This window comes from Mus caroli, chromosome 9 (assembly GCF_900094665.2).
Source record: "Mus caroli chromosome 9, CAROLI_EIJ_v1.1, whole genome shotgun sequence".
Lineage (NCBI taxonomy): Eukaryota > Metazoa > Chordata > Mammalia > Rodentia > Muridae > Mus > Mus caroli.
The window spans coordinates 116496984-116520310 of NC_034578.1; the positions used below are offsets into that span (position 1 = coordinate 116496984).

At 47.9% G+C, this 23327-nt stretch overlaps 1 protein-coding gene and 1 pseudogene across 3 annotated transcripts in view; both read right to left on the reverse strand.

The window, feature by feature from the left end:
* Positions 1-23327, reverse strand: part of Ulk4 (unc-51 like kinase 4) — a 283269-nt gene that overhangs the window by 130881 nt on the left and 129061 nt on the right. For all 3 annotated transcript variants that reach the window (XM_021173385.2, XM_021173384.2, XM_021173383.2), the window contains exon 32: positions 1960-2065. In XM_021173385.2, coding sequence (XP_021029044.1) covers positions 1960-2065 — 106 coding nt within the window. The remainder of the gene's footprint in view (positions 1-1959; positions 2066-23327) is intronic.
* Positions 16358-17763, reverse strand: LOC110302596 (annotated as a pseudogene).

Genomic DNA, 23327 nt, shown 5'->3' on the forward strand with positions numbered 1-23327 from the left:
CAGGGATTTTTCTCAGACTTCACTAAGCATGTGGCTGCCTGCTACAGCTCCATCCTCTATAGCTCCATCACCAGAGTAAGCGTGTGCATGACAGTTACTACGGAAACGAGAGTTGGAGATGGAGATGCGGCTCAGTGGCTGGAGCATGCTCTGCTCTAGCCTGAGTTCGGTTCCTGGCACTCACCCCAGGCAGCTCACAGTCAGCCGTCAGTCCAGCTCCACAGCAAGCAATGCCTCACTTCTGAAGGCACCCGCACTTGCATGTACACCTTCACACACAGACAGACAGACAGAATTTGAAATAAAATAAAGAAACGTTTTTAAAACATGAGACCAAAACCAGGCCTTGTGGCCACATTTGTAGTCCTTGTCTTAAAGAGGCTGAGGCAGGAGGATTGCTTCAGGTTTGAATGGCCAAAGCCACATGGCAAACACTGCATGTGTCCCCAAATGCTGCTTAATGCATCTCCAGGTAACAGGTTTGCCAACTTGTCTAGTGAGTTTGTTTTTTGAAACAGGGTTTCATGTAACCCAGGCTGGACTGGAACTTATCACGCAGCCCAGGATGTCTGGGAGCTCACTATGTAGCTCAGGCTGGCCCTTAGCTCTTGATGCCCCTGCCTTTGCCTCCTTAGTGCTGGGATAACAGGCATGTGCCACCCAGCTTTGAAAGTTATTCTTCAAGGAGTTTGAGAAGGCTGTCAAATGTGGCTTCTTTATTCTTAGAGCACAGACTACTCTCAAAGTGATTTTCTGGTCTCTTGAATAAACGCTGATTTAGACAGATTAATATAAACTTGACAAAAAAAAATCAGTGTCTTGATTCCTGACACTCTATGAACCATCGAAGACAAAGAGAGTTAGTTCCTTTAAATGCTTCTCTGGAGGTGCTCTGTTTGCTTTGTTTTTTGGTCTGTGGTACTGTGCCATGCCGTGTAAATCTGTCACCCTGACAGCTCTGCTGGGAAAGCCAGGTTGGCACTCAGATCCATTAGGGAAATGTCAGGGTGCAGGATGAGCCCAATCTCAGCTCCGAAATGTTAATAACTCTGATAGTTTTCAGAAAGAAGCAAGCAGTCTCACTCTGTTTTATAATCTCACCCCCATTTTTAAAATAAAAATGTTTAATAAAACAAACAAACCAATACCCAAACCACTGAGTTACACATTAACACTTCAATCCAGCACCACTGGTACACAGCAGATGCCAGCCCCTGAGTGGTGGGGGTGCAAGGGTCAGGAGTTCAAGGTCATTCTTAGCTTACAAGAGCACCAAGGGACAGGACTGCTCTCATCTTTGAGGTCAGATGGTCCTCAAGCTCCATGGAATGCCAGACCTCTGTGTCCCCAAACGCCCAGGCTGTGGCCAGTGACACTCACAGCCTGCCCAGTTCTATTCCCTAACAAGATCTGGACTCATCATGCTCTTGCTTCTACTGTTGTTGTAGCAGGGAGCAAAGGATTCTGGGTCACCATCACCACCACAGGCTGGACAGGCCAGAGGCCACACCCTACTCCGATTCATAAGCCTTTTATCACAGAACTTGAAGCTCAGATTGTTTCTCTCCTCTGTACGTTCCTTTGCCTCCCACTGTATCAGAAGCTGCTTCACTCGGGATATAGCCCACAAGAAACAGGCGGGGCTGGAACTGTACAGTCGTGCACCCAAGCCCCAAGCCTTTGCTGATATTTCTCATTAGAGGACAATGCATAATTTCCTCAGGATGGAGGAATACTGAAGCAGTTGAGTGCACAGTTTGCACATAAAGTAGAGCTCCAACACCCAGGACCAAAATGTCAAAACTGCAGCTGGGGACATCAGTTGATGGCTAAGACTTACTTTGGAGATCAATTATTAGTATTAGTATTAACTATCTATTAGGGTCTGGTCCAGCAGCAATAAGTGCTTAAGAGCAATGGCTGCTCTTCCAGAGGGTCCAGGTTCAATTCCCAGCTTACCTTGTTCATAAAGCAGCTGCATGTTTGAGTCTTTGTAGGCAACCAGATTGTTGAGCAACGCAATCACACTCTGCATGGTATTACCCAGAATGCTCTCCTGATGCTCCTGCAACAGACCGGGCAGAACATTACATCATCCTCAAGATAGACTACCTTTCTCCTTCATTCTCCAAAATGTGGCTGAAGGGTTGAGTCCCTTCTCTTCCGAAACAGAAGCACTGCAGAGATGGAGGTAAACTTCCAGCCCCGCTCCTCTCTTCAGCATCTTACCAGAGCGCAGCTCGGTTACTAACAGGGAAGTAACTAAACAAGGCCTTAGTTAAACGTTCCCAGGTGCCACTGCTGTCTTTCTCAGTTCCAGGATCCCAATGCAACTTTGTTGCATTTAGAATCATTTCAGTTTTTGCAACAAATATTCACTGTGCCCCCAAATATTCACTTGGAAATAAAGATGGGGGTGGGGTAAGTAAAATCCTGCTGTGATAAAGCCTACCTCTCAGCAGAGGCAGGAGGCAATGTACCATAAGCATACTAAAGAATGGCATGAGTGCAGAAGGCAGCAACTCATGGACAGCAAAGAGCAGGAAACCATGGTCTGAGGGTGGGCTGAGGGAGAGCTGCAGGGGTGGGTGGGAGCTGCAGGGGTGAGGGAGAGCTGCAGGGGTGAGGGAGAGCTGCAGGGGCGAGGGAGAGATGCAGGGGTGAGGGACTGCAGGGGTGAGGGAGAGATGCAGGGGCGAGGGAGAGATACAGGGGCGAGGGAGAGCTGCAGGGGTGGGTGGGAGCTGCAGGGGTGAGGGAGAGCTGCAGGGGTGGGTGGGAGATGCAGGGGTGAGGGAGAGCTGCAGGGGTGAGGGACTGCAGGGGCGAGGGAGAGATGCAGGGGTGAGGGACTGCAGGGGTGAGGGAGAGATGCAGGGGCGAGGGAGAGATACAGGGGCGAGGGAGAGATGCAGGAATGGGAGGCGTCCTGTGAGCCATGATCTCCAGAAACAGCATGAGTCTGTGTTCTGCTCACTGGGTTCCTTGGACTGTGGCATCTGTGGCAGAGGGTGATAATGGCTGTAAGCAGCATGGACCTCGCCCCTCCCGGGCTCGCCATTCTACCCCACAAATGCCGTGCTACTGAGTGTCTGATTCCAGAAGCACTGACCGTGATGGTCATGGGCTGGGTGAGAGTAAGCAGAACTTTATCATCGGTCCCTCTCACTCCTGCGCTGGGGCATCTACACCTCAGTCCAAGTTTGTGACTTAGGAGATGATCTACAAGCCCACGTTTTGAAACTTGCTGCTCTCACATCTCATGGAGCCCTCTCTCCAGCCTCCTGGAGAGTCCCCTCAGCCTTACTTACCTGGTCCTTGTTTACTTCCAACGCTCACCTTGGCCAGGCACAGCAGAGCCTTGTCTGAGCCACAGGCCTGGTCTGTGAGCCATCTTCCCATTTCTGCTCTGAGTCATGTGAATACACGTTCCCCCAGCCCACAGTATGCTGACATTCCCCTGTCCACTGACCAGGCATAACTTGTGACCATCCCCTGGCCAACTAACTGCACTTGGCCAAAAGCTTTAAGAGCCAGCGAGGTGGTCATCACCCTGGCTGTGACGTCCAACTGCCTGGGAACAGAGAAAATCCATGGGCAGAGATGCCAGGCGCTCCAGGGTAGACAGAGAGCAGTGTGTGCCTGTGACTAGGAATCCTGCTGTGGAGAGCTCCCCTGACACCATGCTGGTTGGCTCTCTCTTGCTCTCTCTCTCTCTCTCTCTCTCTCTCTCTCTCTCTCTCTCTCTCTCNCACACACACACACACACANAGACAAGGTGTGAGCTTTCCAGAGTACCAGTGTCTAACACCGATTTCAGAATCAGACGTGCACAGCGCACTCCTGGGTGGATGTCCACAATCCAGTGTTTCCGTGACACTGGCTTAGGAAGATGGATGTGAAGGCGGCTGCAAGCCACCAACTTCATCCAATTATGCTCACAGTTCGATGGTGGAAGAAAGGGGTGATTAATAAGAGACCAGACGACACAACATACTGCTCTTGATAAGTAACTAATGATACATAGCAAAGTTGTTCACTGAAGAGAGCAGGGCCAATCCATCTTTGATTTAGGTCCTTCTTGGAAATGACACAGCACCCCCTGCTCACAGGCCACAGCATTGGCAAATGCAGCCCAATCTCACTGGATACAAATCTATTGATACCTAGGTAATCATGATGCAATTACCCTTTTCCCTGTATTTTTATTTTCAAAGACACTGTCTCATTGTTAGCCAGGGAATCACTTTTGGCCTGGAAGTCACAGCAGTGCTCAGACTATGGCCCTCCTTGCTGGGATTCCGGGTAGGAGGGACCCCCACCCCCCAAGAGGGGCTGAAATCTCTCTGAAACTCCTGATCCTCCAGAGACCAGCATTGGAGACTTTTCTGAGCTGTGAGCTAGCATTGGTCCTTGCCAAAATCCTTTCTTCAATGGATAGTATTCAGTCTTTAAAAAGGAGGGACTCCACCGGAGCAGACCCAGAAGACATTGCGGTCAGCAATGAAGCCTGACGGAAAGAAAATGCCACAATGTGATGGTTCACTTCCACTGTCAACCTGGCTGGATTTGGAATCACCTAGGACCACACAATTCCACAGTGGGTTCAAAGCGAGGCTCTGGGGTGTGACAGTGCACACTCACTTCCCTTTGCAAACATCTTGCTTCTTGTCAGAGCCCTGAGAAGCTGGTAGTCTTTATAGCAATGGTAAACACACATGAGGGGAAGACACTTTGCTTTCGACGGGTGACTTTTTATGAGGTCCTTTCATCCACTAGTAGCTGCTATTACATACAACCCGCACAGTTGCACAGCGTACGACTCTGCTTCCTCCCGCACTAGGCTCAGCATCCATCCTCCTCTCCATCCATACTGTCTAGGATGCAATCTCCCACATCATTCCCACAGCTTCTATCACATAAGCTAGAGCTGGGATGAAACACTCCCATCTATCTACAGAGAGCCCAGGGAGATTGTTTCTACAGATCTGTTTGTGTCCAGAGCCGTGGTGTGGCTTGAAACCCCAAGACAGAAGGCTGGGGCATCAGGGAGATGCAGGACAATGCTCCGACAACCCTCAGCTCCAGGCAACTTTCTTCTGAAGAATTTGGAAACTTTTCTGTGGTTGAGTCACACACCAACCCTTGGGGAGGGGCGAGAGGAAGGAGGCAAGCTCGGTGAGACTCAAAGGTCACCCGCTAGTTTAAAATCAGCCTTGCCCTTTGCCTCACGGAGAGAGGCAAGGAACTCCTGGGAATAAAGGTCGAGATTAGGGCCCCTTGTGAGGCTGTCTGCGGCTGGCAGAGACTGGAGTGCCTGCGTGGCACCTGCTGTGTCAGGAATGGTGTAGCTGAGCAGCTCCTCTGCTGATGGAGGAGGCCAGCTGGCAGGTGCCGAGCGGCTCTGACACAGCTGGGTGAGTGCTAAGGAGACCTGGGCCCAGGCTCTCCTCTCATCTGGAGCAAGGTGCAAGCAACCTAAGAGTATGGCCGGAAGACCGAGTGGACATCATCCCCATTTCTGATTACAGAAGAGAAGGGAGTAAATGCTATTGTTAAATCCCACTGACAGGCACCACAGGGAGGGGCTCGAGGGAAGCTCTCTACCTGGCAGAGCAGCAGGCCGGAATCAGCGGATACTGATGCCAAGCCACTGCTGGGCTCATCCTTAGAATGCTAGCCCTGGTTCCACGGTAGTGGCAGTGCTGAGCAGGCCTTCCTGGCAGGCTAACTGTGTTGCTTGGCTGCTAGCCTGGCATATCCATGTCATTTGGAGTTCCAGCAACATGCTTCCATGGTCCTGGCTCCTGATGGGGTGTGCCTCGAGGCAGCATGGTGGACCACTGCCAAGTCTGCTTAGGCAGAGAACCCTGGCAACGGAGCCCAAGGGAAGCTGCCAGCGTCCCTGGAGATGGATGCCATCTCATTTATGTATCTTCTTGGAGTGTTGACAGACCGACCTGTCCTGCAATGTGCTGAGCAAAAGACCAGCCTGAAGCAGGAAGGATGAACCAGAAAAAAATGCAAGCGTGCACACGGCTCCTCTCGCCCCACAGCTGCCTGGCGAAGAGCCTGCTGCACTGGCATGAGGAGCTATGTGGGCAGAATTCTCTTGTTGCAGGGCCCAGGTGTAGTTCCCCCACTGGACTGAGGGGGCGCTGAGGCTAAGTAGCTGTAAACATGGCCTATGTGCTCAAGGCACCAGGCCAGATCCCCAGGCAGGAAAGTAACTAGGAACCAAAGACCACTGAGGGAGGCTAAGCCTAAGAAGAAAACGATAATTAATCTCCAGTTAAAAGCAGCTGCTCGACAGCAGGGTGGCATACGTTCATGATTCTAGCCCTGGAGAGGAAGATGGAGGCAGAATTGTTAAGTTGTTCTGCAGAGTGAGCCTGTCTCAAAAAAAAAAAAAAAAAAAAAAAAAAAAAAAAAAAAAAAAAATGAGGTATAAAAAAATGCACTAATTTAAAGTTTAAGAAATGTTTCTTAAAGAAAAGCTATTTTTTAGGAAAATGTCTTAATGATTGTCTCTTGATTGGTGTATCACATGTGCCAAAACTGCTTCCTTCCTACCGCACTGTTGTCCACCGCCGCCACGAGGGCACTGTCTGCCTGTGAATTCTGGTGAGCTGTGGATGCTCAGTGCGAACTGTCTCAGGAAGACAGACACATGTGTGCAGTACCTGGTCAGTCCAGAAGAGGGCGCCAGATCCCCTGGGCCTGGGATTTACAGGAGCTTGGCAGCTGCCCAGGGTAGGTGCTGGGATCCACGCACAAGTCCTTCCCAGGGCAGTAGCTGCTTAGCCATTTCTCCACCGACCATCACCCTGAGTCACCTGCCCTGCTCGCTACAGTCTGTGAGACAAGCAGAACGTGGCAGATTCTCTTGAGACTCCACACGAGAACCCCAAACCTGCACCCAGATGTAGAAACACTTTGGTTTTATTGTTCATGGATCAAGGCCTATGCCATCAAGGACCATGGTGGCAGATTCAAGGCAACACTGCCAGCCATCTTTTCCAGGTTGCTTTTCAGCTGGGATTGACACCAACCTCAGCTGAAAAAGTAAACAGCCACCTGTGACTGACCTAGACTAGAAAATGCCAAAAGAAACAACACTCCATTCCAGTTCCTGCCTGCCTGCCTCACTCTGGGCTCAGGCCCCAATCAAGTTCCTTTGGGGGTGGGGTCCTATCTGAAGGATGGCCAGGCCACTCCCTGAAGGGTCATGGGACAGAGTACCGAGGATTTGGCCAGGTGAGGCCAGTGAGAGCTGGAAGTTCTCAGGAATAAACAGGCAATGGAAATTGCAGACCCAGAAAAGAAAGGGGTTTTAGGGAACAGCACTGGAACTGTGTTTGCAGCAGAAGACATTCAACCTTACCAAGCCGCACCAAGGCCAGCTACTCAGACCAAAAACCTGCACTGGGCTGAGGTTTTAGAATTCACATGAAACTGTGGGTAAAAATGAATGAATGCCTAGGGCTTGGAAGATGCTCAGTGAATATGATCACTTCCCGTGAAAGCAAGAGGACCTAGATCAACCCCCCAGCACCTTCTTAAAACCTGGGACTAGCATGCATGCATGCCTGGAACCCTAGCCGCAGGTAGGGCAGACACGGGGAGTGAGGCAGCCAGCCTAGCCGGAAGCAAGCCTCAGGTCAGTGAAGACCCTGTCTCAAGGAACAAGGTGGAAAGCAATGAGCCTTACTCAATGCCAACTTCTGGCCTTTGAATGCACGCAGGTGTATAACACACACACACACAGACATAAGAATGATCGCACGTGTGCATGCACACGCAGTACAATCAGTGCCTAAGGTATCAATTACTTTAGGACTCGATGGAGTTCAAGACCAACAAGAGACACAGCACCACCACAGTGTGAAATGGAAAGGTCTGCTGTGGCTGTTGATGACCGGATGTGGTCTTGTGGTCAAGTCTCACTCAGCTGTGGCTATGATTAAGATGGGGACTCAAGGTGGACCTGCCAGAGTCCTTCGAGCCTCTGCACCTTGGGACTCTCTGAGTGGTAAGACTTGGTTCTGTTTTGGACTCACGAACCACACTTCCCTCCTTTGAAGACCACAGGCACGAATGGCTTTCAGGAGATGAGGTGAGAGTGAGCAGGTATGCAGCTCAGATGACAGGCGCGGCCATCAAAGCACAGAAATGAAAGGAGGGACAGCATTAGTGGTTTCTGTCCTAATGGCACCCCAGCCTCCTGTGTGCCCCAGAAACATCTCAGAGACGCGTTGTGACGGGATGCCTAAATGAGGTCTCGGGAAAGATAATGGAGCTTTAATGATGGAAATAGTAAGGAAATTAAACCCCATCATGTTCCATTAAGCACACTCTCAGCTCCAGTTTTCACTAAATTATTTTATTATGATTTTGCCTCTGCCTCGTGAAATAACCTTTCATGGTGATTTGATTTGCAAGCACAAATAAGGTCCATTTATATTCCAATATGAGCCCCTGTGAGATTAATAAGAGATGGACCATCTAAGATCTTGCCATTCTGCAATTTGAGGTGGGGGGGAGTCTCATTTTATATTTGTGTCTGTGAGATGAGCATTATGTTGTAGTTACAGGCTTGCAGTCACACCAAACCTGCTGGAAAGACCGGAATCAGCCAGGCAGCTCCTTCCACCCTCCCTGTGTTGCTGTCCTGTGTTATCCATCATCTCACCTCAGCCCTTAGTCTCAGTCCTGCTGCTCTCTCATGGATGTCAATCATGTTTAGTGCTCTGTGTGACCGACAGACGGCTAAGCTGTCCATACCCAGCAGGATGCTGCAGCGAAGCCATCTAGATGCACACCTCCAGGGACAGTGAGGTGCATGGCTAGCAGCCACGCACTGTGTCGTGTCGGGGCAAATCTAAAACAGGTCTGTAGTTTACTCTTTGCTCCACAGCAGCACAGGCACCCTCCTAGCACCCACCAAGCAGGCAGGTGACTTAAAGATTCTTCACTGCGCCCAGTGCTTCCAGAAAAGCATCCCAGAGAGAGAAAACTCTGAAGCTTAACTGGACCAACAATTCGCCAGGCAAATGGCTCTCCAAACCAATCTTAGTTGAAGCTATTAAAAGACCAGAAGACGGGGGCTGGTGAGATGGCTCAGTGGGTAAGAGCACCCGACTGCTCTTCCAAAGGTCCAGAGTTCAAATCCCAGCAACCACATGGTGGCTCACAACCATCCGTAACGAGATCTGGCGCCCTCTTCTGGAGTGTCTGAAGACAGCTACAGTGTACTTACATATAATAAATAAATAAATCTTTAAAAAAAAAAAAAAGACCAGAAGACAGCCGGGCGTGGTGGCGCACGCCTTTAATCCCAGCACTCGGGAGGCAGAGGCAGGCGGATTTCTGAGTTCGAGGCCAGCCTGGTCTACAAAGTGAGTTCCAGGACAGCCAGGGCTACACAGAGAAACCCTGTCTCAAAAAACCAAAAAAAAAAAAAAAAAAAAAAGACCAGAAGACTCTAGAAATCCAGGGTGACCTTGGCTAAGACTCCTAGCAAAGTTGTACCTCCTGCAGCAACTGGGCTTGTTAATGCGCATTGGTCACCCTGGTGCCACTGGTTTTGAAGGTAGGAAGGGGTCATGGAGAGCAGCTGAGGCTTGGCACTAAAAGAAGTCAGAGAAGACCATAGGTGAAGGTGCAGCCTCCGTTGCAGTTGACGGCCCAGGACTGAAGGGGTCATATGAAGAAGCTGAGGCTTAGCACCATGAAGAGAGCCTGTGAGAGGTTCATGACGAAACCTACTTGCATTGGAAGAGAGATGTCAGTACCATGGGTTGATCACCAAGAACGGCAGCAGTGGAGGAGAGTCAACCAAAGCCCAGAGTGCTACAGAGGACAGAGCTGGAGAAGTGTCCCAAGCCCTGTGGAGGAGCCCAGAAGAGCATGTGTGGATCCCAGACACTGGTATAAGAAGGTACAATGTTGAAGTTGTCTTGGATACACCAAGATGTTAGAGGTGCCAGAGCTGTGGGATATCTGCTGACAACAGGGAGTGGAACCAGCCCAAAAGAAAGAAGTGTGTTGCAGTCATCAAAGTGGAAAGGAGTTGGAGACCTGGTAGTGCTTTGACATCAGACATGGAGATGCAGAATTTGGAGTTTGCCCTGATGGATTTTGGCTTTGCTTTGGTCCAGTGTTCCCTCACTATGATGTTTTACAATGGTAATATATCCTGAGATGTTGGCAGTATTTTGATTTTGACTTTATAGGAGATGCCAGTTAAGAGAATGGATGAACTTTGTGTATCAGCCCATCCTTTTGGGCAGATTTCTGCACATCAATGAAGATGTACTACTATCTTGTAGTGATGCTGTATAGACAAATAGATTATTTCTTAATTCATAATGATGATCCTATAAGAATTCCTAAGATTATACTAGTAATTATTAAGCCCTTTATAATAGAACTGTTATTAAATCCTTTCTGATGTCAAAACTGCAGTGAGAACTCTGCCAGTCAAGTGTCATGAGTTAATTGCTTCTGAGATAGAAAGCAGGCATCTACAACTTGGAGCACATTACAAGAGGTCGTAAAACAACCAAAGGTCATAAAAAGGAACTAACAATTTATTGTAGGTGTAAGGACAGATGATAAAATATTGACCGGGTTTATCTAGACAAAACTTCAATGATAACTTAGTCACAAGAATTATGATTTTTAACTCTCAATGAACCTGTGGAACTAGTGACAGGTAATGAATGTCTAGCTAGATAACTAGTCTTAATGGAAACATATGTAAACATCTCTGCTGTAAACTTACTCAATTTATGATTTGAATTTATGTTAGAACTTTTGGTGAACTTTTGTTTAAAAAAAAAAAAAAGGATGCCTGGGAAACCCATGTGATCTATTGTCCTAAAAAGTACAAAAGACTACGAATGATAACATATGAGCAAGGGCAGAAGGAACATATAGAGAAAGAGGAAGAAAGAAAGAAGAAACTACAGAGAGAGCAGAAAGAGCAGGCAGGCTTTCTTACCATGGGACAGGTTTTTTCTTAACAGCAAGGCAGGATTGGTCTTACTAAATAGGATACAGATTTTTTCTTACCGACTTGGGTTTAATTCACTTAGCAATAGAAGGGTAGAAGCTTTTTCTTGTTCTATGCAGTAAATACTGGAGCTCATTTTTCAGCCAGGATGAGTGAGTTCTTCCTGTGCCGGAGCTTGGGCTTTGCTCCATATGATATGTAAGTATGGCTATGTGTGTGTAATATGTAAGCTGGTTAGACCGATTGTTAGGCCCAACAAATAGTATGTGCTAACAAATGTGTATGTATGCATGTGTGTATGAATGTATGTGTGTTTATGCATATTTGCTTGTGTAAAAGCCTTTCCTTCTGCCAGGGTGACTCTCTTCTCCTGGTTCAAAAAATGTATTGTTCAAAGCCTCCCCCTCTGACAAGTGAGAGGAGAGGCTTCTGGACCAGAGAGAAAGGAGCTCTGGCGATTAACCCTTTACTTAGTCCCCCCCTCCCCCTCTGATAGGCTATAGGTGTTAATCACCCAAGTCAGCGGTTCTCAACCACAGAATAAGCAAGAAAATATTTAGATTTTTTTTTTTTTAGATGCTAGCAGCTTCAGCATTGAGTGTAGTTAGAGAGCTAGAAGGCCAGAGATCATCAGTCTTTAAAGCTACTTCTATGTCCAACACTGTGTCCCACTTCAAACCATTCCAGGTCAGGCAGGCTCCCAGCACTGATAGAAATGTTGTCTAGAGGCTTACAGCCTCAGTCTGCTAACCTAGGTCTAGTCCTGGAAGCATCTAGCCTCTGTACAATCTAATCTGAGACCCTTTGTTCTTTCTGGACTCTGGCTGGCTGGACCAACTCAGCTGTTCTTGCTCAAATCTCTTCTTCAAACTGACTGATTTGATCTAGTTTCTCTTAGCATCTTACTGAATTCCTTCACTTCACTTCAAACTAACTCTGGCAATATGTTCTAATCTTCTGGTTCCTCACTCTCTGGCTCATTCTGTCTTCACCTGTGTCTAGCTTGTTCCCTCTTCCATCTGTCTCTGTTAAACTCTCCCAGTAGAATTCGCTCCTTCTCCCTCTCTGTGCTGCTCAACTCTCCTTCTCTACTGCATTGCTCCCCACGAGCTCTACTGTGCTGTCTGTCTCTCTCTAAAATAGCTTCCATTTCCTCTCTCTTCTCTAGAGATCTGGCACATCCTATTCTGTCAAATCTTCCTCTGATTCATCGCTTTGTCTGCCACTCAATTAGACATCACTTTCACACATTGGTGCTTCTTCCTACAAACTAACTTTACCTTTATTGTTTGGGATTAAAGGTGTGCACGAAGGACGTGTCTGTACTCCAGCCAGAGGGATTAAAGGTGTGTGCAAAGGGCTGAGCCACACCACAACTAGAAATGAACTATGTTCATTACTTAGATCTGAAATTGTCAAATTTCACTATACACAAGGAGGTAAAGATTCAATACAATTCCTATCAAAATCCAAGGATTGTAATCGCTAAAAGAATAGGAAAGGGGAGAAAAGGAGGGGGAGGAAGGGAAGGTGAAAGGGAAGAGAGGGGAACACTACTTAGACAAGAACAAGGGTCATCATGACCCTTGCCAGGCTTGCCCTCAGCACCTCCTAGCCCTGGGACATTGGAACAGCGGGCTTGCTTTAGTAAAACAAACAAAGCTGAATGAGCTATTAGTGTGTGAAGATTCCCTTTAAAGAAGGTAAGCAGACAGGGAGCTGCTGCGTGCCTGCAAGCCCAGCACTCAGAAGGCGGAGGAGGGCGGACTACAGTTAACAAAGCCTGCTGGTCCCCGAAAATAAAAAGATGCAAGTGATTTAGCCAGATTCCATCTCAAACTAAAAGGTGAACGTAGCCCAGCAGCGGAGGGCTAGCCCAGCATGTGTGCTGCCCTGCCCTGAGTTCAATCCCTCTCATGGGAAAGAGGTGGGCAGAAAGAGAGAGGGGAATGGGGATGTGAGAGGGTTAGAGAACCGAAAGAATTTCTCACACGTACACATGGATTATGAAAAGACCATATACCAACTTCTCTGGTGGGACAGGGAGGTGGCCGGGTTGAAGGAGCTGGTGAGGTGGCCAGAAGCCGTGCAGGACAGCCTGGGCTACACAGTGAGATCCTGGATAAAGTAAAACTAGACACATGATGGATATACGTGGATATGTGTGGTATGCAGAAGTATGCATTGTGGTATACATGGAAGTAAGATGGGTATATGCAAATATCCAGCCACAGAATGCAGACCACAAGTTATTTTCATCACTCCAAATAAAAATGTACAGATTCCACCAGATTCCGTCTGATGGCAGGTTTACAGGGTAGACCTACAAGCAGAACCCAAGCCAGGAGACACTGAAACCTACATGGAGACTTAGATTGCTCCATGGCCTTTAAATTTTGTTGCCAAAAACCTTCACCTTCAGTGAATCTTTCTGAGGCGTGTTAATTAAAGAATGACTTTTTGATTAAAAACACAAACCTTATTTCTGACACATCATTTCAATACAGTCAATCGTGCCTTTCTGGAGTTCTAAGACAGCTCTGAGGGACAAGTGGACACAGGACACGGGACTCTGAGAATCCCCTGTCAGGCTTGGTCTGGTGCTACTGTGTAGTCAAAGGCTAAATCCTGGCCCCAGTCCTGGTTGCCCCTGGCGAGCAGATCTTCACGCACAGCAAGTGGCGCTACCTAAGCCCTGCTCCTCAGTTTAAAGTGAACTGGTCAATAAAAGCCTAAGCCTGTGATTGGGTAGTAGAGAGGATAAAGCAGAATTTGAGGATTGAGTGAGCGGCTTCAGGAGAGACTGAAAAAAGAGGAGACAGGAGAGGAAGGGAGGCGGCCGCCACCAGGAGTGGAAATGACCACGAGAATAACTGGGTGAGATTCAAACAGCAAACAACAAGGAACACATGACTGGGACATAAGTTACAAAAGCTCACACCCTGCCCAATCTAGGCTTACAGCTTATAAATAAAGTACTAGGATTGTGTGTCCTTTATGCACAACAGCTAGAATAACAACTCATTTTACAATCCCCAGTTGCAAAATGACTGAGAAGAGCGGAGATGCCCGGACCCTGCCTCACGGTGCCCATCGCTCCCTGAGCAGCCATCAAGGCTGGGCCTCGCTTCAGCCCCAGTGTATCGGCTCAGCTCTCTAAACAGGCCGTGACAGGCTTACAAGGAACCCTCTGGGGAGGTTAAAGGAGCTGGGTTGGAGCTGTGAAAATGCTCGTGAACGTTTTACAGTGAAATAAAGTTAAAATCCAGAGTTTCAGGAGAATAGGGAGCATCTCAGGAGACAGACAGACAGACAGACACGGGAAGCAGTCACCATTTCCATGCATACAAGTGATGGATTTCAAAAGAAAGCCTATCTTAGCGAGCCAATGAATCACTTCTTACCACACAACAGAAACTGCTCTGCTACACGGCATAGAAGTCCCTGACCCATGACCTGTGGGGGCAACACGCGTAACCACATCAGTTCTGCTCTGCCCAGTGAGGACCAAAAGTCACACCATGGATTTCAATTTCAGAATCATCATTAAACACATGTGGTGTTTTCATATCCCACAGAAAAGACACACAGCATGAGCCAGGGAGGTTTGTGTTGCACCTTAGCTGAGGCTTCCTTTGAGACTGTTTCTATTCCCTCTCGAGTCCTCCGTGGTCCATTTACTCTGTGCGCATATGCATGTGCGCGTGTGTGTGTGTGTGTGTGTGTGTGTGTGTGTGCATGCATGTTCGTGTGTGTGTATGTGTGTGCGTGCGTGTGCATGTGTGTGCCCGTGTGTGTATGTGTGTGTGCATGCATGTTGGTGTGTGTGTGTGTGTGTGTGTGCACGTGCAGCTGGAGAGATGGGGTCTGGAGAGATGGCTCCTTGTTAAGAGCACAGGCTGCTGCTTTTCTGGAGGACCCAGGTTCAGTTCCCAGCACCTACATGGTAGCTTCAAAAGCGTCGGTACGTCCAGTTCCAGAGGATCCAATGACCACCTCTGGTCTCTGCAGGCACCGGGTACACACGGTGCATAGACATAGATGGAGACAGCATACCCATGTGCACAAAATAAAACTTTTTAAATAAGAGGAAGTGTGAGGTTCTCCTCACTACTGACATCAAGAATAGTAAGGAGCCTCACAGCTTGAAATGACACAACCCACCCTTACAGTTTTAGAGGGTGAGAGACACGCCCAGTGCTGTCCACAGGCCTGAGTGATGTTATGGAGCATCTGGGGAACCCCCACCCCATCATGGTTTCCGGCTTCTCGAGGTGGCTGTATTCCTCCATCTGACGCACTCTGAATGCGAACTGTCTCCACAGGCTCTGAACACCTGCCCCTAGCCAGTGGAACAGTTTGGAAGTTTGTGGGACCTTTAGGAAGTGAGGCCCCACTGAAGTGGGTGGGTCACGGGGAAGGGCCTTGAGGGTTATCTCCCGGCTCCACTTCCTGTCCCCTCTCGGCCTCGTGATCCACATTACGGATCCTCCACCACAGCAGGACACATCCCACCACCAAGCCTTCCCTGCCTTGATAGACTATGTCTGCTCAAACAAGCAGACAAAGTAGGTTCTCTACCCTCCATGCTGGTGCTAGCCATTTGATCACAGCCAAAGCCTGTGCTGGCCAGATCTGTCTCTCTCATGCAAAACTCAGAAATCCCCTCCATGTTTTCAGGACCTTCCTTGTTTCAGGACTCGCAGGATCACCCAGAGCAACCTCCCCATCTCATGGTCAGCTGACTTACAGCCCTCCCTGGTCCATGCCCACCCTTGTTCCAGTCTCATAGTCTTAGCTCCTGTAATGTCGACACTGAAGCTAGGACATGGACATGTTGGAAAAGGACAACAATATTCTTCCTTCTACAGCTACAAACTCTGAAATCCATTTCTCCCCTACCACAGGGGAGAGAGTCTATCCACACATGTTAAAAGGAAAAGAGAAAAGAACTTCCAGGAAAGGGGCCCATGAAGGGACAGAGGCTGGATAATAACCACTGGCTAACTCACACGCTCCGACACACTCTCCCCACACAGAAGACTCCCAGGTAGAACTTTCCTTTCTCATTAAACTGTTTTAATGGGTCTCAAAATTCTGTGACAGAATTTTGGTCAAGTTGTTTCCATTAAAAAGTACTTATTTTGAAAACTAATAACTTAAAACTGCCACACACACACACACACACACACACACAACAAATGGTCCACACAACATTCTTTCCTTCTGAAGGTTTTACGATGCATTGTTATCATTAACCAGTCTTTTACTATTAAACTTAAATGGCCAATTGATACAAACGTTTCTGAGACCTTTCTTCCATCACTGATTAAGTCTGGGGTGGCAGGTGTTAGGGGTAATATTCATTCAGCCTTCTGAGCTTTCTGGGCAGACTTGGTGACTTTGCCAGTTCCAGCAGCCTTCTTGTCCACAGCTTTGATGACACCCACAGCAACTGCCTGCCTCATGTCACGAACAGCAAAACGACCAAGTGGAGGATAGTCAGAGAAGCTCTCAACACACATGGGCTTGCCAGGGACCAAATCGACAATGGCAGCATCACCGGACTTCAGGAATTTGGGGCCATCTTCCAGCTTCTTACCAGAACGACGATCGATCTTTTCTTTAAGCTCACCAAACTTGCATGCTATGTGGGCTGTGTGACAATCCAGAACAGGAGCATAGGCAGCACTGATTTGACCTGGATGGTTCAGGATAATCACCTGAGCAGTGAAGCCAGCTGCTTCCATTGGTGGGTCGTTTTGTCTGTCACCAGCAACATTGCCTCGTCTAACATCTTTGACACATTCCTTACATTGAAGCCCACATTGACCCCAGGAAGAGCTTCACTCAAAGCTTCAAAGACTTGACTTCAGTTGTTACATAGACTGGACCAAAAGTAACCACCATGCCAGGATTGAGAACACTCAATGGGTCTCCACTCGGCCCACAGGGACAGTGCCAATGCCCCCAGTTTTATAGACATCCTGGAGGGGTAGTCGCAGAGGCTTGTCAGTTGAAATGAGTTGGTGGCAGGATACAGTCCAGAGCTTCCAGCAGCGTGGTGCCACTGGCACTGCCATCTTTGCGGGTGACTTTCCATCCCTTGAACCAAGCAAGGTACATTAGCACTTGGCTCCAGCATGTTGTCACCATTCCAACCAGAAATTGGCACAAATGCTACTGTGTCAGGGTTGTAGCCAATTTTCTTAATGTAGGTGCTGACTTCCTTAACGATTTCCTCGTATCTCTTCTGACTGTATGGTGGCTCACTGGAATCCATTTTGTTGACACCGACAATTAGCTGCTTCACACCCAGGGTGTAGAGCCAGAAAAGCATGCTCACAAGTCTGCCCATTCTTGGAGATACCAGCTTCAAATTCACCCAACACCAGCAGCAACAATCAGGACAGCACAGTCAGCCTGGGATGTGCCTGTAATCATGTTTTTGATGAAGTCTCTGGGTCCTGGGGCATCAATGATAGTCACATAGTATTTGCTGGTCTCAAATTTCTACAGGGAGATGTCAATAGTAATACACAACCACGCTCAGCTTTCAATTTGTCTAAGACCCAGGCGTACTTGAAGGAGCCATTTCCCACCTCAGCAGCCTCCTTCTCAAACTTTTCGATGGTTCATTTGTCAATTCCACCACATTTGTAGATCAGGTGGCCGGTTGTGGTAGACTTGCTGGAATCTACGTGTCCAATTACTACAATATTGATGTGAGTCTTTTCCTTTCCCATTTTTGCTTTGAATTAGTGGTGGCTTTCATAATACCTGTGTTCTGAAGGCAAACCCGTTGTGAAAAAGCCAGGTAGAACTTTCTAAATGGCAATGCAAAGATCAATTCTCTGCTTAATATTCTTGTATGTCGCTTGAGAGGTTCTGAGGTTAACTCCAGACTCCATGGCTCATCCCAGCTTGGACTCACCACCATCCCATCACACACACAACCTGGACTCACCACCATCCCATCTCTCACACACACACACACACACACACTTGCTCTCACAGGTGTTTGCTGAGCACTTGCTCCTAACACTTGGTGATCTAAGTGTGGGAACACAGTGGAACACAAGAGACAGTTCCTGCTGCAGGAAGTTGGTAATACAGAGGGACTTCACTCAACCAATTCTACAAATGAAAATCTGCCACTTGGTCTGTCCTTTAAGATACACTGGGCACCCCTAGCACTAATGACAGAGGAATGTGGCTGAGTCAGGAGAAGCAAGGTGATGCTTAGGAAGAGAATCTGACAGCCAAGAAGGGGAACCAGTCAGGGCTAACAGTGGCAGGAGGACAGAAAGCATGGTCCATGCACAGAGAAGACAGACACTTTCATGTGCAGTAGGAAGGAATAGAGTGTGCATCTGTGTGCCTGTGTGCACGCAGATACGCACGCGCGCACACACACACTAAAGTCCTTATGAAGAAATTCAGTCAAAACTACTACATATAAACCAAAAAGAAATTCTAAACAAATGTTAAAGTAAACCATAGAAAACCAACAGGAGGAAAACAGAAACAGAGAAAAGGCAATGAATAAAGGAACGGGCAATACCTAACACATCAATTACCACATGAAGTATAAAAGATCTAAACTGACTGCTGAAAAGACAATTTCACACATAGATTACAAGTGAGACTGGCCCAGCTGCATACTGCCTGCAAGAAACTCAAGTTCCTATATGGCGGTCCAGGATGGTTGGACAGGCACAGAAGGGCCGAAGAGAACATAAAAAAGAAAGCAAACTCAGCGTACTGACATCAGAAACTCAGCATACTGACATCAGAAGCAGCAGCCACACCACAGGGACAGGGGCATCGGGCAAGGACCAAATGAAGCTGGTAAGATTAAGTAAAGACTGAATTCACCAGGAAAACTTGAGACCTGCTTCCCTTCCCACTGCAGTGAGGAAACACTGAGCAAAAGTAACCTGAGGGATAAAAGGACTTATTTCAGCTTATATACTTCCAGGTCATAACCCATCACTGAGGAAAGCCAGGGAAGAAACTCAAGGCAGGAACCTGACAAAGAAGCCAGTAGAGCCCTGCTTGCCTGTTGGGCCTCGAGTACCTGCACCCAGGCATGCTCACCTAGCTTTCCTGTGTAAGCCAGGGCCACCCTCCCAGGGAATAGCGTTGCCCACAGTGGGATGGGCTCTTTTCAGTGATTAGCAAGAAAGTCCCCACAGACATGCCAATCTTATCAGGGAGTGGGAGTGGGGCGACAAGTCAAGAAAAATATCGCATAAACTGCACAGAAAGGCACCTAACTGCACGGTGAAGACCCACAAAACTGACTGAACTTTGTATTCAGTAAAACTGTGGGATACAGAATATTAAAATCCTCTTACATTTCTACAATCAATCACGAATTACCTTAAAATCTGTAAGAACAGCTGGAGAGATGGCCCAGCAGTTAAAGGGATTAGTTCTACAAACACACAGAGCCCACTCAGATTTCAGCATGCAGGTTAACAGGTAACAGAGGTATCCTTGCAGATGCCTGCAGCCCAGGCTCCCAGGTGTCAGAGACAGCAGGATAACTGGGTCTGGCTGGCTTCCCAATCCAGGGAGAGACCTTTCCTCAAGAGGATGAAGAGTGACAGAGGAGAACAACAGCGCCCTCTTCTGGCCCCTGCATGTATGTAAAGGCACCACACCCTACACTTAATGTGTATAAACTTACAGACACACACCAGTAAACGGAAATATTTTTAAACTAAGAAAACTCCATTTATAAATAAGTTAAAGAGGCAAAAATTACAGTCATAAATTTAACCAAGGAGATGAAGGAGCTGTTTTGAATTTTCTAGGGAATGTGCATGAAAATAAAACCTTCCATATAGATATGGGAAAACAGAAGACACAAAATGTCCCCTAATGAGGTAAACTAAATGGCCCTGGCGCAATGATGTCACTGATAATGAACACACGTGGGCATGCATATATGCACACTCACATTCGACCAATATTGCTACAGTCAGTACAAAAGAAGAAACCAAGTCCTTAATGCAATTCCAGTTTGGAACAAACATACTACACATGTGTAAAATGCTAAGCAGATGCTTCAATCTGAAGGCCATGAAATCAGACACCTCCTCACGACCTGTCAGACTTTCTGCATTGTTTAAATTATAAGCATGTGTTATTTCTGTCACCGAGAGTCCAAATCCAGAAGTCCCCTGTTGTAGCTGGCCTGAGAGGCTTTGCACCGCATCTCTGCTCCACTCTGGTGCCTCTAATAAATCCCAAGCGCAATTCCACTGGCTGGAGCCACTCGGAAATCTCCACTTTCCCATAAGTCTACACTGACTTAAGGCCTTGGTTTTTGGGCTCCTTCTGAGGATCCTTGAGGCTCTTGGTAAGTGCATCAATTCTGCCTCTACTGCTCAGCCAGGAAAACAGGAAGAGAGCACAGAAATGCAGAGCCAGGAATGGCTGCTTTCATTCACCAAAGTGGCGTTTCACTGCCGAGCTATCACCTAAGAGGTGGTGAGTGCTCTTGGGCAAGAGAGATGACTCAGCAATGGCCATTCTTCCAGGGGAGCTGAGTTCAATCCCCAGCCGCATGGCAGCTCACAACTGTCTGTAACCTCCGTTCCAGGGGGCCTCACACCCTCACTCAGACACACACACAGGCAAAACACTAACTGCACATTTTTTTAAAAATGAAAAGGCAGGTGCTCTGGCTTCCTCGCTCTCTGGGATCTGGTGTCCTGAGGGATTCTGGGAGACAGCAACATTTGGTAGTCACATCTGAAGAATTTGCAGTTTTACACTACACTTTCCTTCCAGAAGTCTGAACTGGCCACGAGTCAGTTAACTTGTTCTATGTCTCAAAGGGCTGCAGACACCCACAGTTCCAAGGGGCCTGTGGCTCAGCCACGCCTCAGCACAGCAAACACTTTATCACGTGTCTGAAACCAACGTGGCCAGTGGCCAACCCCTGGGCATTCCCAAATGGTAGACAGTCAGGGTAGAAGCAAGGAACAGCACATGCCAGGCTTGTGCCCATGTGTGAAGACAGACACCATGCTGACCTGACCCCCTGTGTGAGGACACCATGCTGACCTGACCCCCTGTGTGAGGACGCCATGCTGAAGAACAACTTCCTAGATTTCATCTCCCAACCCCTCAAGAGTCAACAATGCAGACAGCAGACAGCTGTCCTGAGAAGCATGTGACATCACCAGCCTACTGCTCCCTGGTGCTTTTCAGCTAGTTTAGAGGGGGTGAAAAGAGAATCCTGCATTTTAACTCAAAGTCACGCCCAACACTTAGGACACGTAGGAATGATGGATGGCAGCGGGCTGACCTTCCACGGCTATTATCAAATACCTGAGACAACATAACCTAAAGGGAGGGAAGGCTGGTGTGGGCCTACATCTCAGAGGTCCTACCACACCCATCAGTGTCATCCAAGCTTTTGGGGACGTTCCAGATCCAAATTATAGCAATGGAAAAATAGGATTTTTTTTTAAACTAGAGATAGAAAAGGACACCATTTATATGTTCTCTGTGAACGGCCAAAGGCGTATTAAACTCCCCGCTTTTCTAAATTGTGTATGATGCAAGGTTTTATTTTGTTTAAGGATGTCTTCTCTAAAGCAGCTGACTGATCGCAGGGAAGTCAGTTTCCTAATCCTGTTTACTTTGGCCCATCTGCTCTGCTAATGTGGCCCTACTCAGTAATACGCTCTGTTGCTGTTGTGACCAACTGAACGTCCCTCACCACGTATAGTCTAAGGAACCAAGCCTGAACCTGTGCAAACCCACCTTTGAATTTCATTTTTAAATTACTGTTGTGTGTATGGGGTGTGTGGTGCGGACACACATAACACACCTGTCCATGTCAGAGGACAACTTTTGGGACTCAGCTTCTTCCACCACTCTGTTCTGAGACAGGGTCTCTCTTGCTCTTTCTGACCCCATGTACAAACGCCAGGCTAAGTGCCGTAAGAGCTTCTGGGTGATTCTGTCTGTCTCCCATCCTGCCTCAGGAGTGCTAGGATTACAGATGAAAGCCAACACAACAGGCTTTTTCACATGGCCTCCAGGGACCATGCTCACATAGTCAGGCTGCCATGGGGAGTGCTTTTACCTGTGAGCTATCTGGCCAGTTCACTTTCACATCAGTAACAGAACAAAAGCAGTGGTGGAGTCCTGTGTGTGGCCAATAGCAAATGGGCTATACATAGCCCCTTTCTGTGCCACAGAAGCCCTGAGCAGCACAAGTGGGTTTAGAATAAGACAAACCTACTATGCCCCAGGTATTACTGGCATCCATTTGGGGTGCCCTCCAAAGGCTCATCCCTAAGCCTTCTGGAATGTTAATACCACCTTGCTTCCTGTGCTGGGAAATCTCCGCCTATCTGCATAGAAGACCCCTGTCAAGAGCATGGTACACAGCATCTGAGTTTCTAAGGAACCTGTATACAAACCCCAAGAAGCAATCACATGAATTAGGACAACCAGAGCTGAGAGATGCAGAGATAAACTCGAGTGTGCAGGACCCAAACTATTCCTTACACGTGGTAGGGCTGCGGCTGGGCCACCTTAACATCCGGGAGATGAAATCCTATAGGCACCAAGGACCCATAAAGAAACGCCTTTCTGAAGACAGAGCCGACTCCAGAGATTTACTGTGGCTCCTTTCTGTGCTGGAGAGCCGTTAGAACAACATGGCCGCCAGGCTCGTGAACTGCTAATCACATTTTTATTGTTCACATTCGCCACTGAAATTGCTTTGCAACTGTTTGTTTTGAAACAGGAGCATAAAATATCACGACAGCAGTATTTTGGCACATATTGGAAAATCTGCCATGAATAAAGATTTTTCTTCCAATAAAATAGTTTGCCTGTATCACTTGGCATTAAAATGATTTATTGAAGTAGCCATAACATAAACCATAGAAATAAAATGAGAGATTAGAGTTGCAGGAATGTTCAAAGGCTGCTAATCCAAAGTCATGTTTAAAACACACGTTAGTGCAACTTGTAACGCTTTGCAAAGAGGCAAAGTAGAAAAAGAACAGCCTCCACTCTGTGTTCTTCATCTGTTCTACACCCCACGGTCAGGCAAGTGCTGGCTCACAGCCTTAGGGAAGCCATGCTTACCAGTGCCATCCAGGGGCCTTAGAAATTCGGGCTCAGAAGACGGGGTCAATGGGACCAAGTCCAGCCTCACACACACTGATGCAGGCTGGTCCAGGCTCACACACACTGATGCAGGCTGGTCCAGGCTCACACACACTGATGCAGGCTGGTCCAGGCTCACACACACTGATGCAGGCTGGTCCAG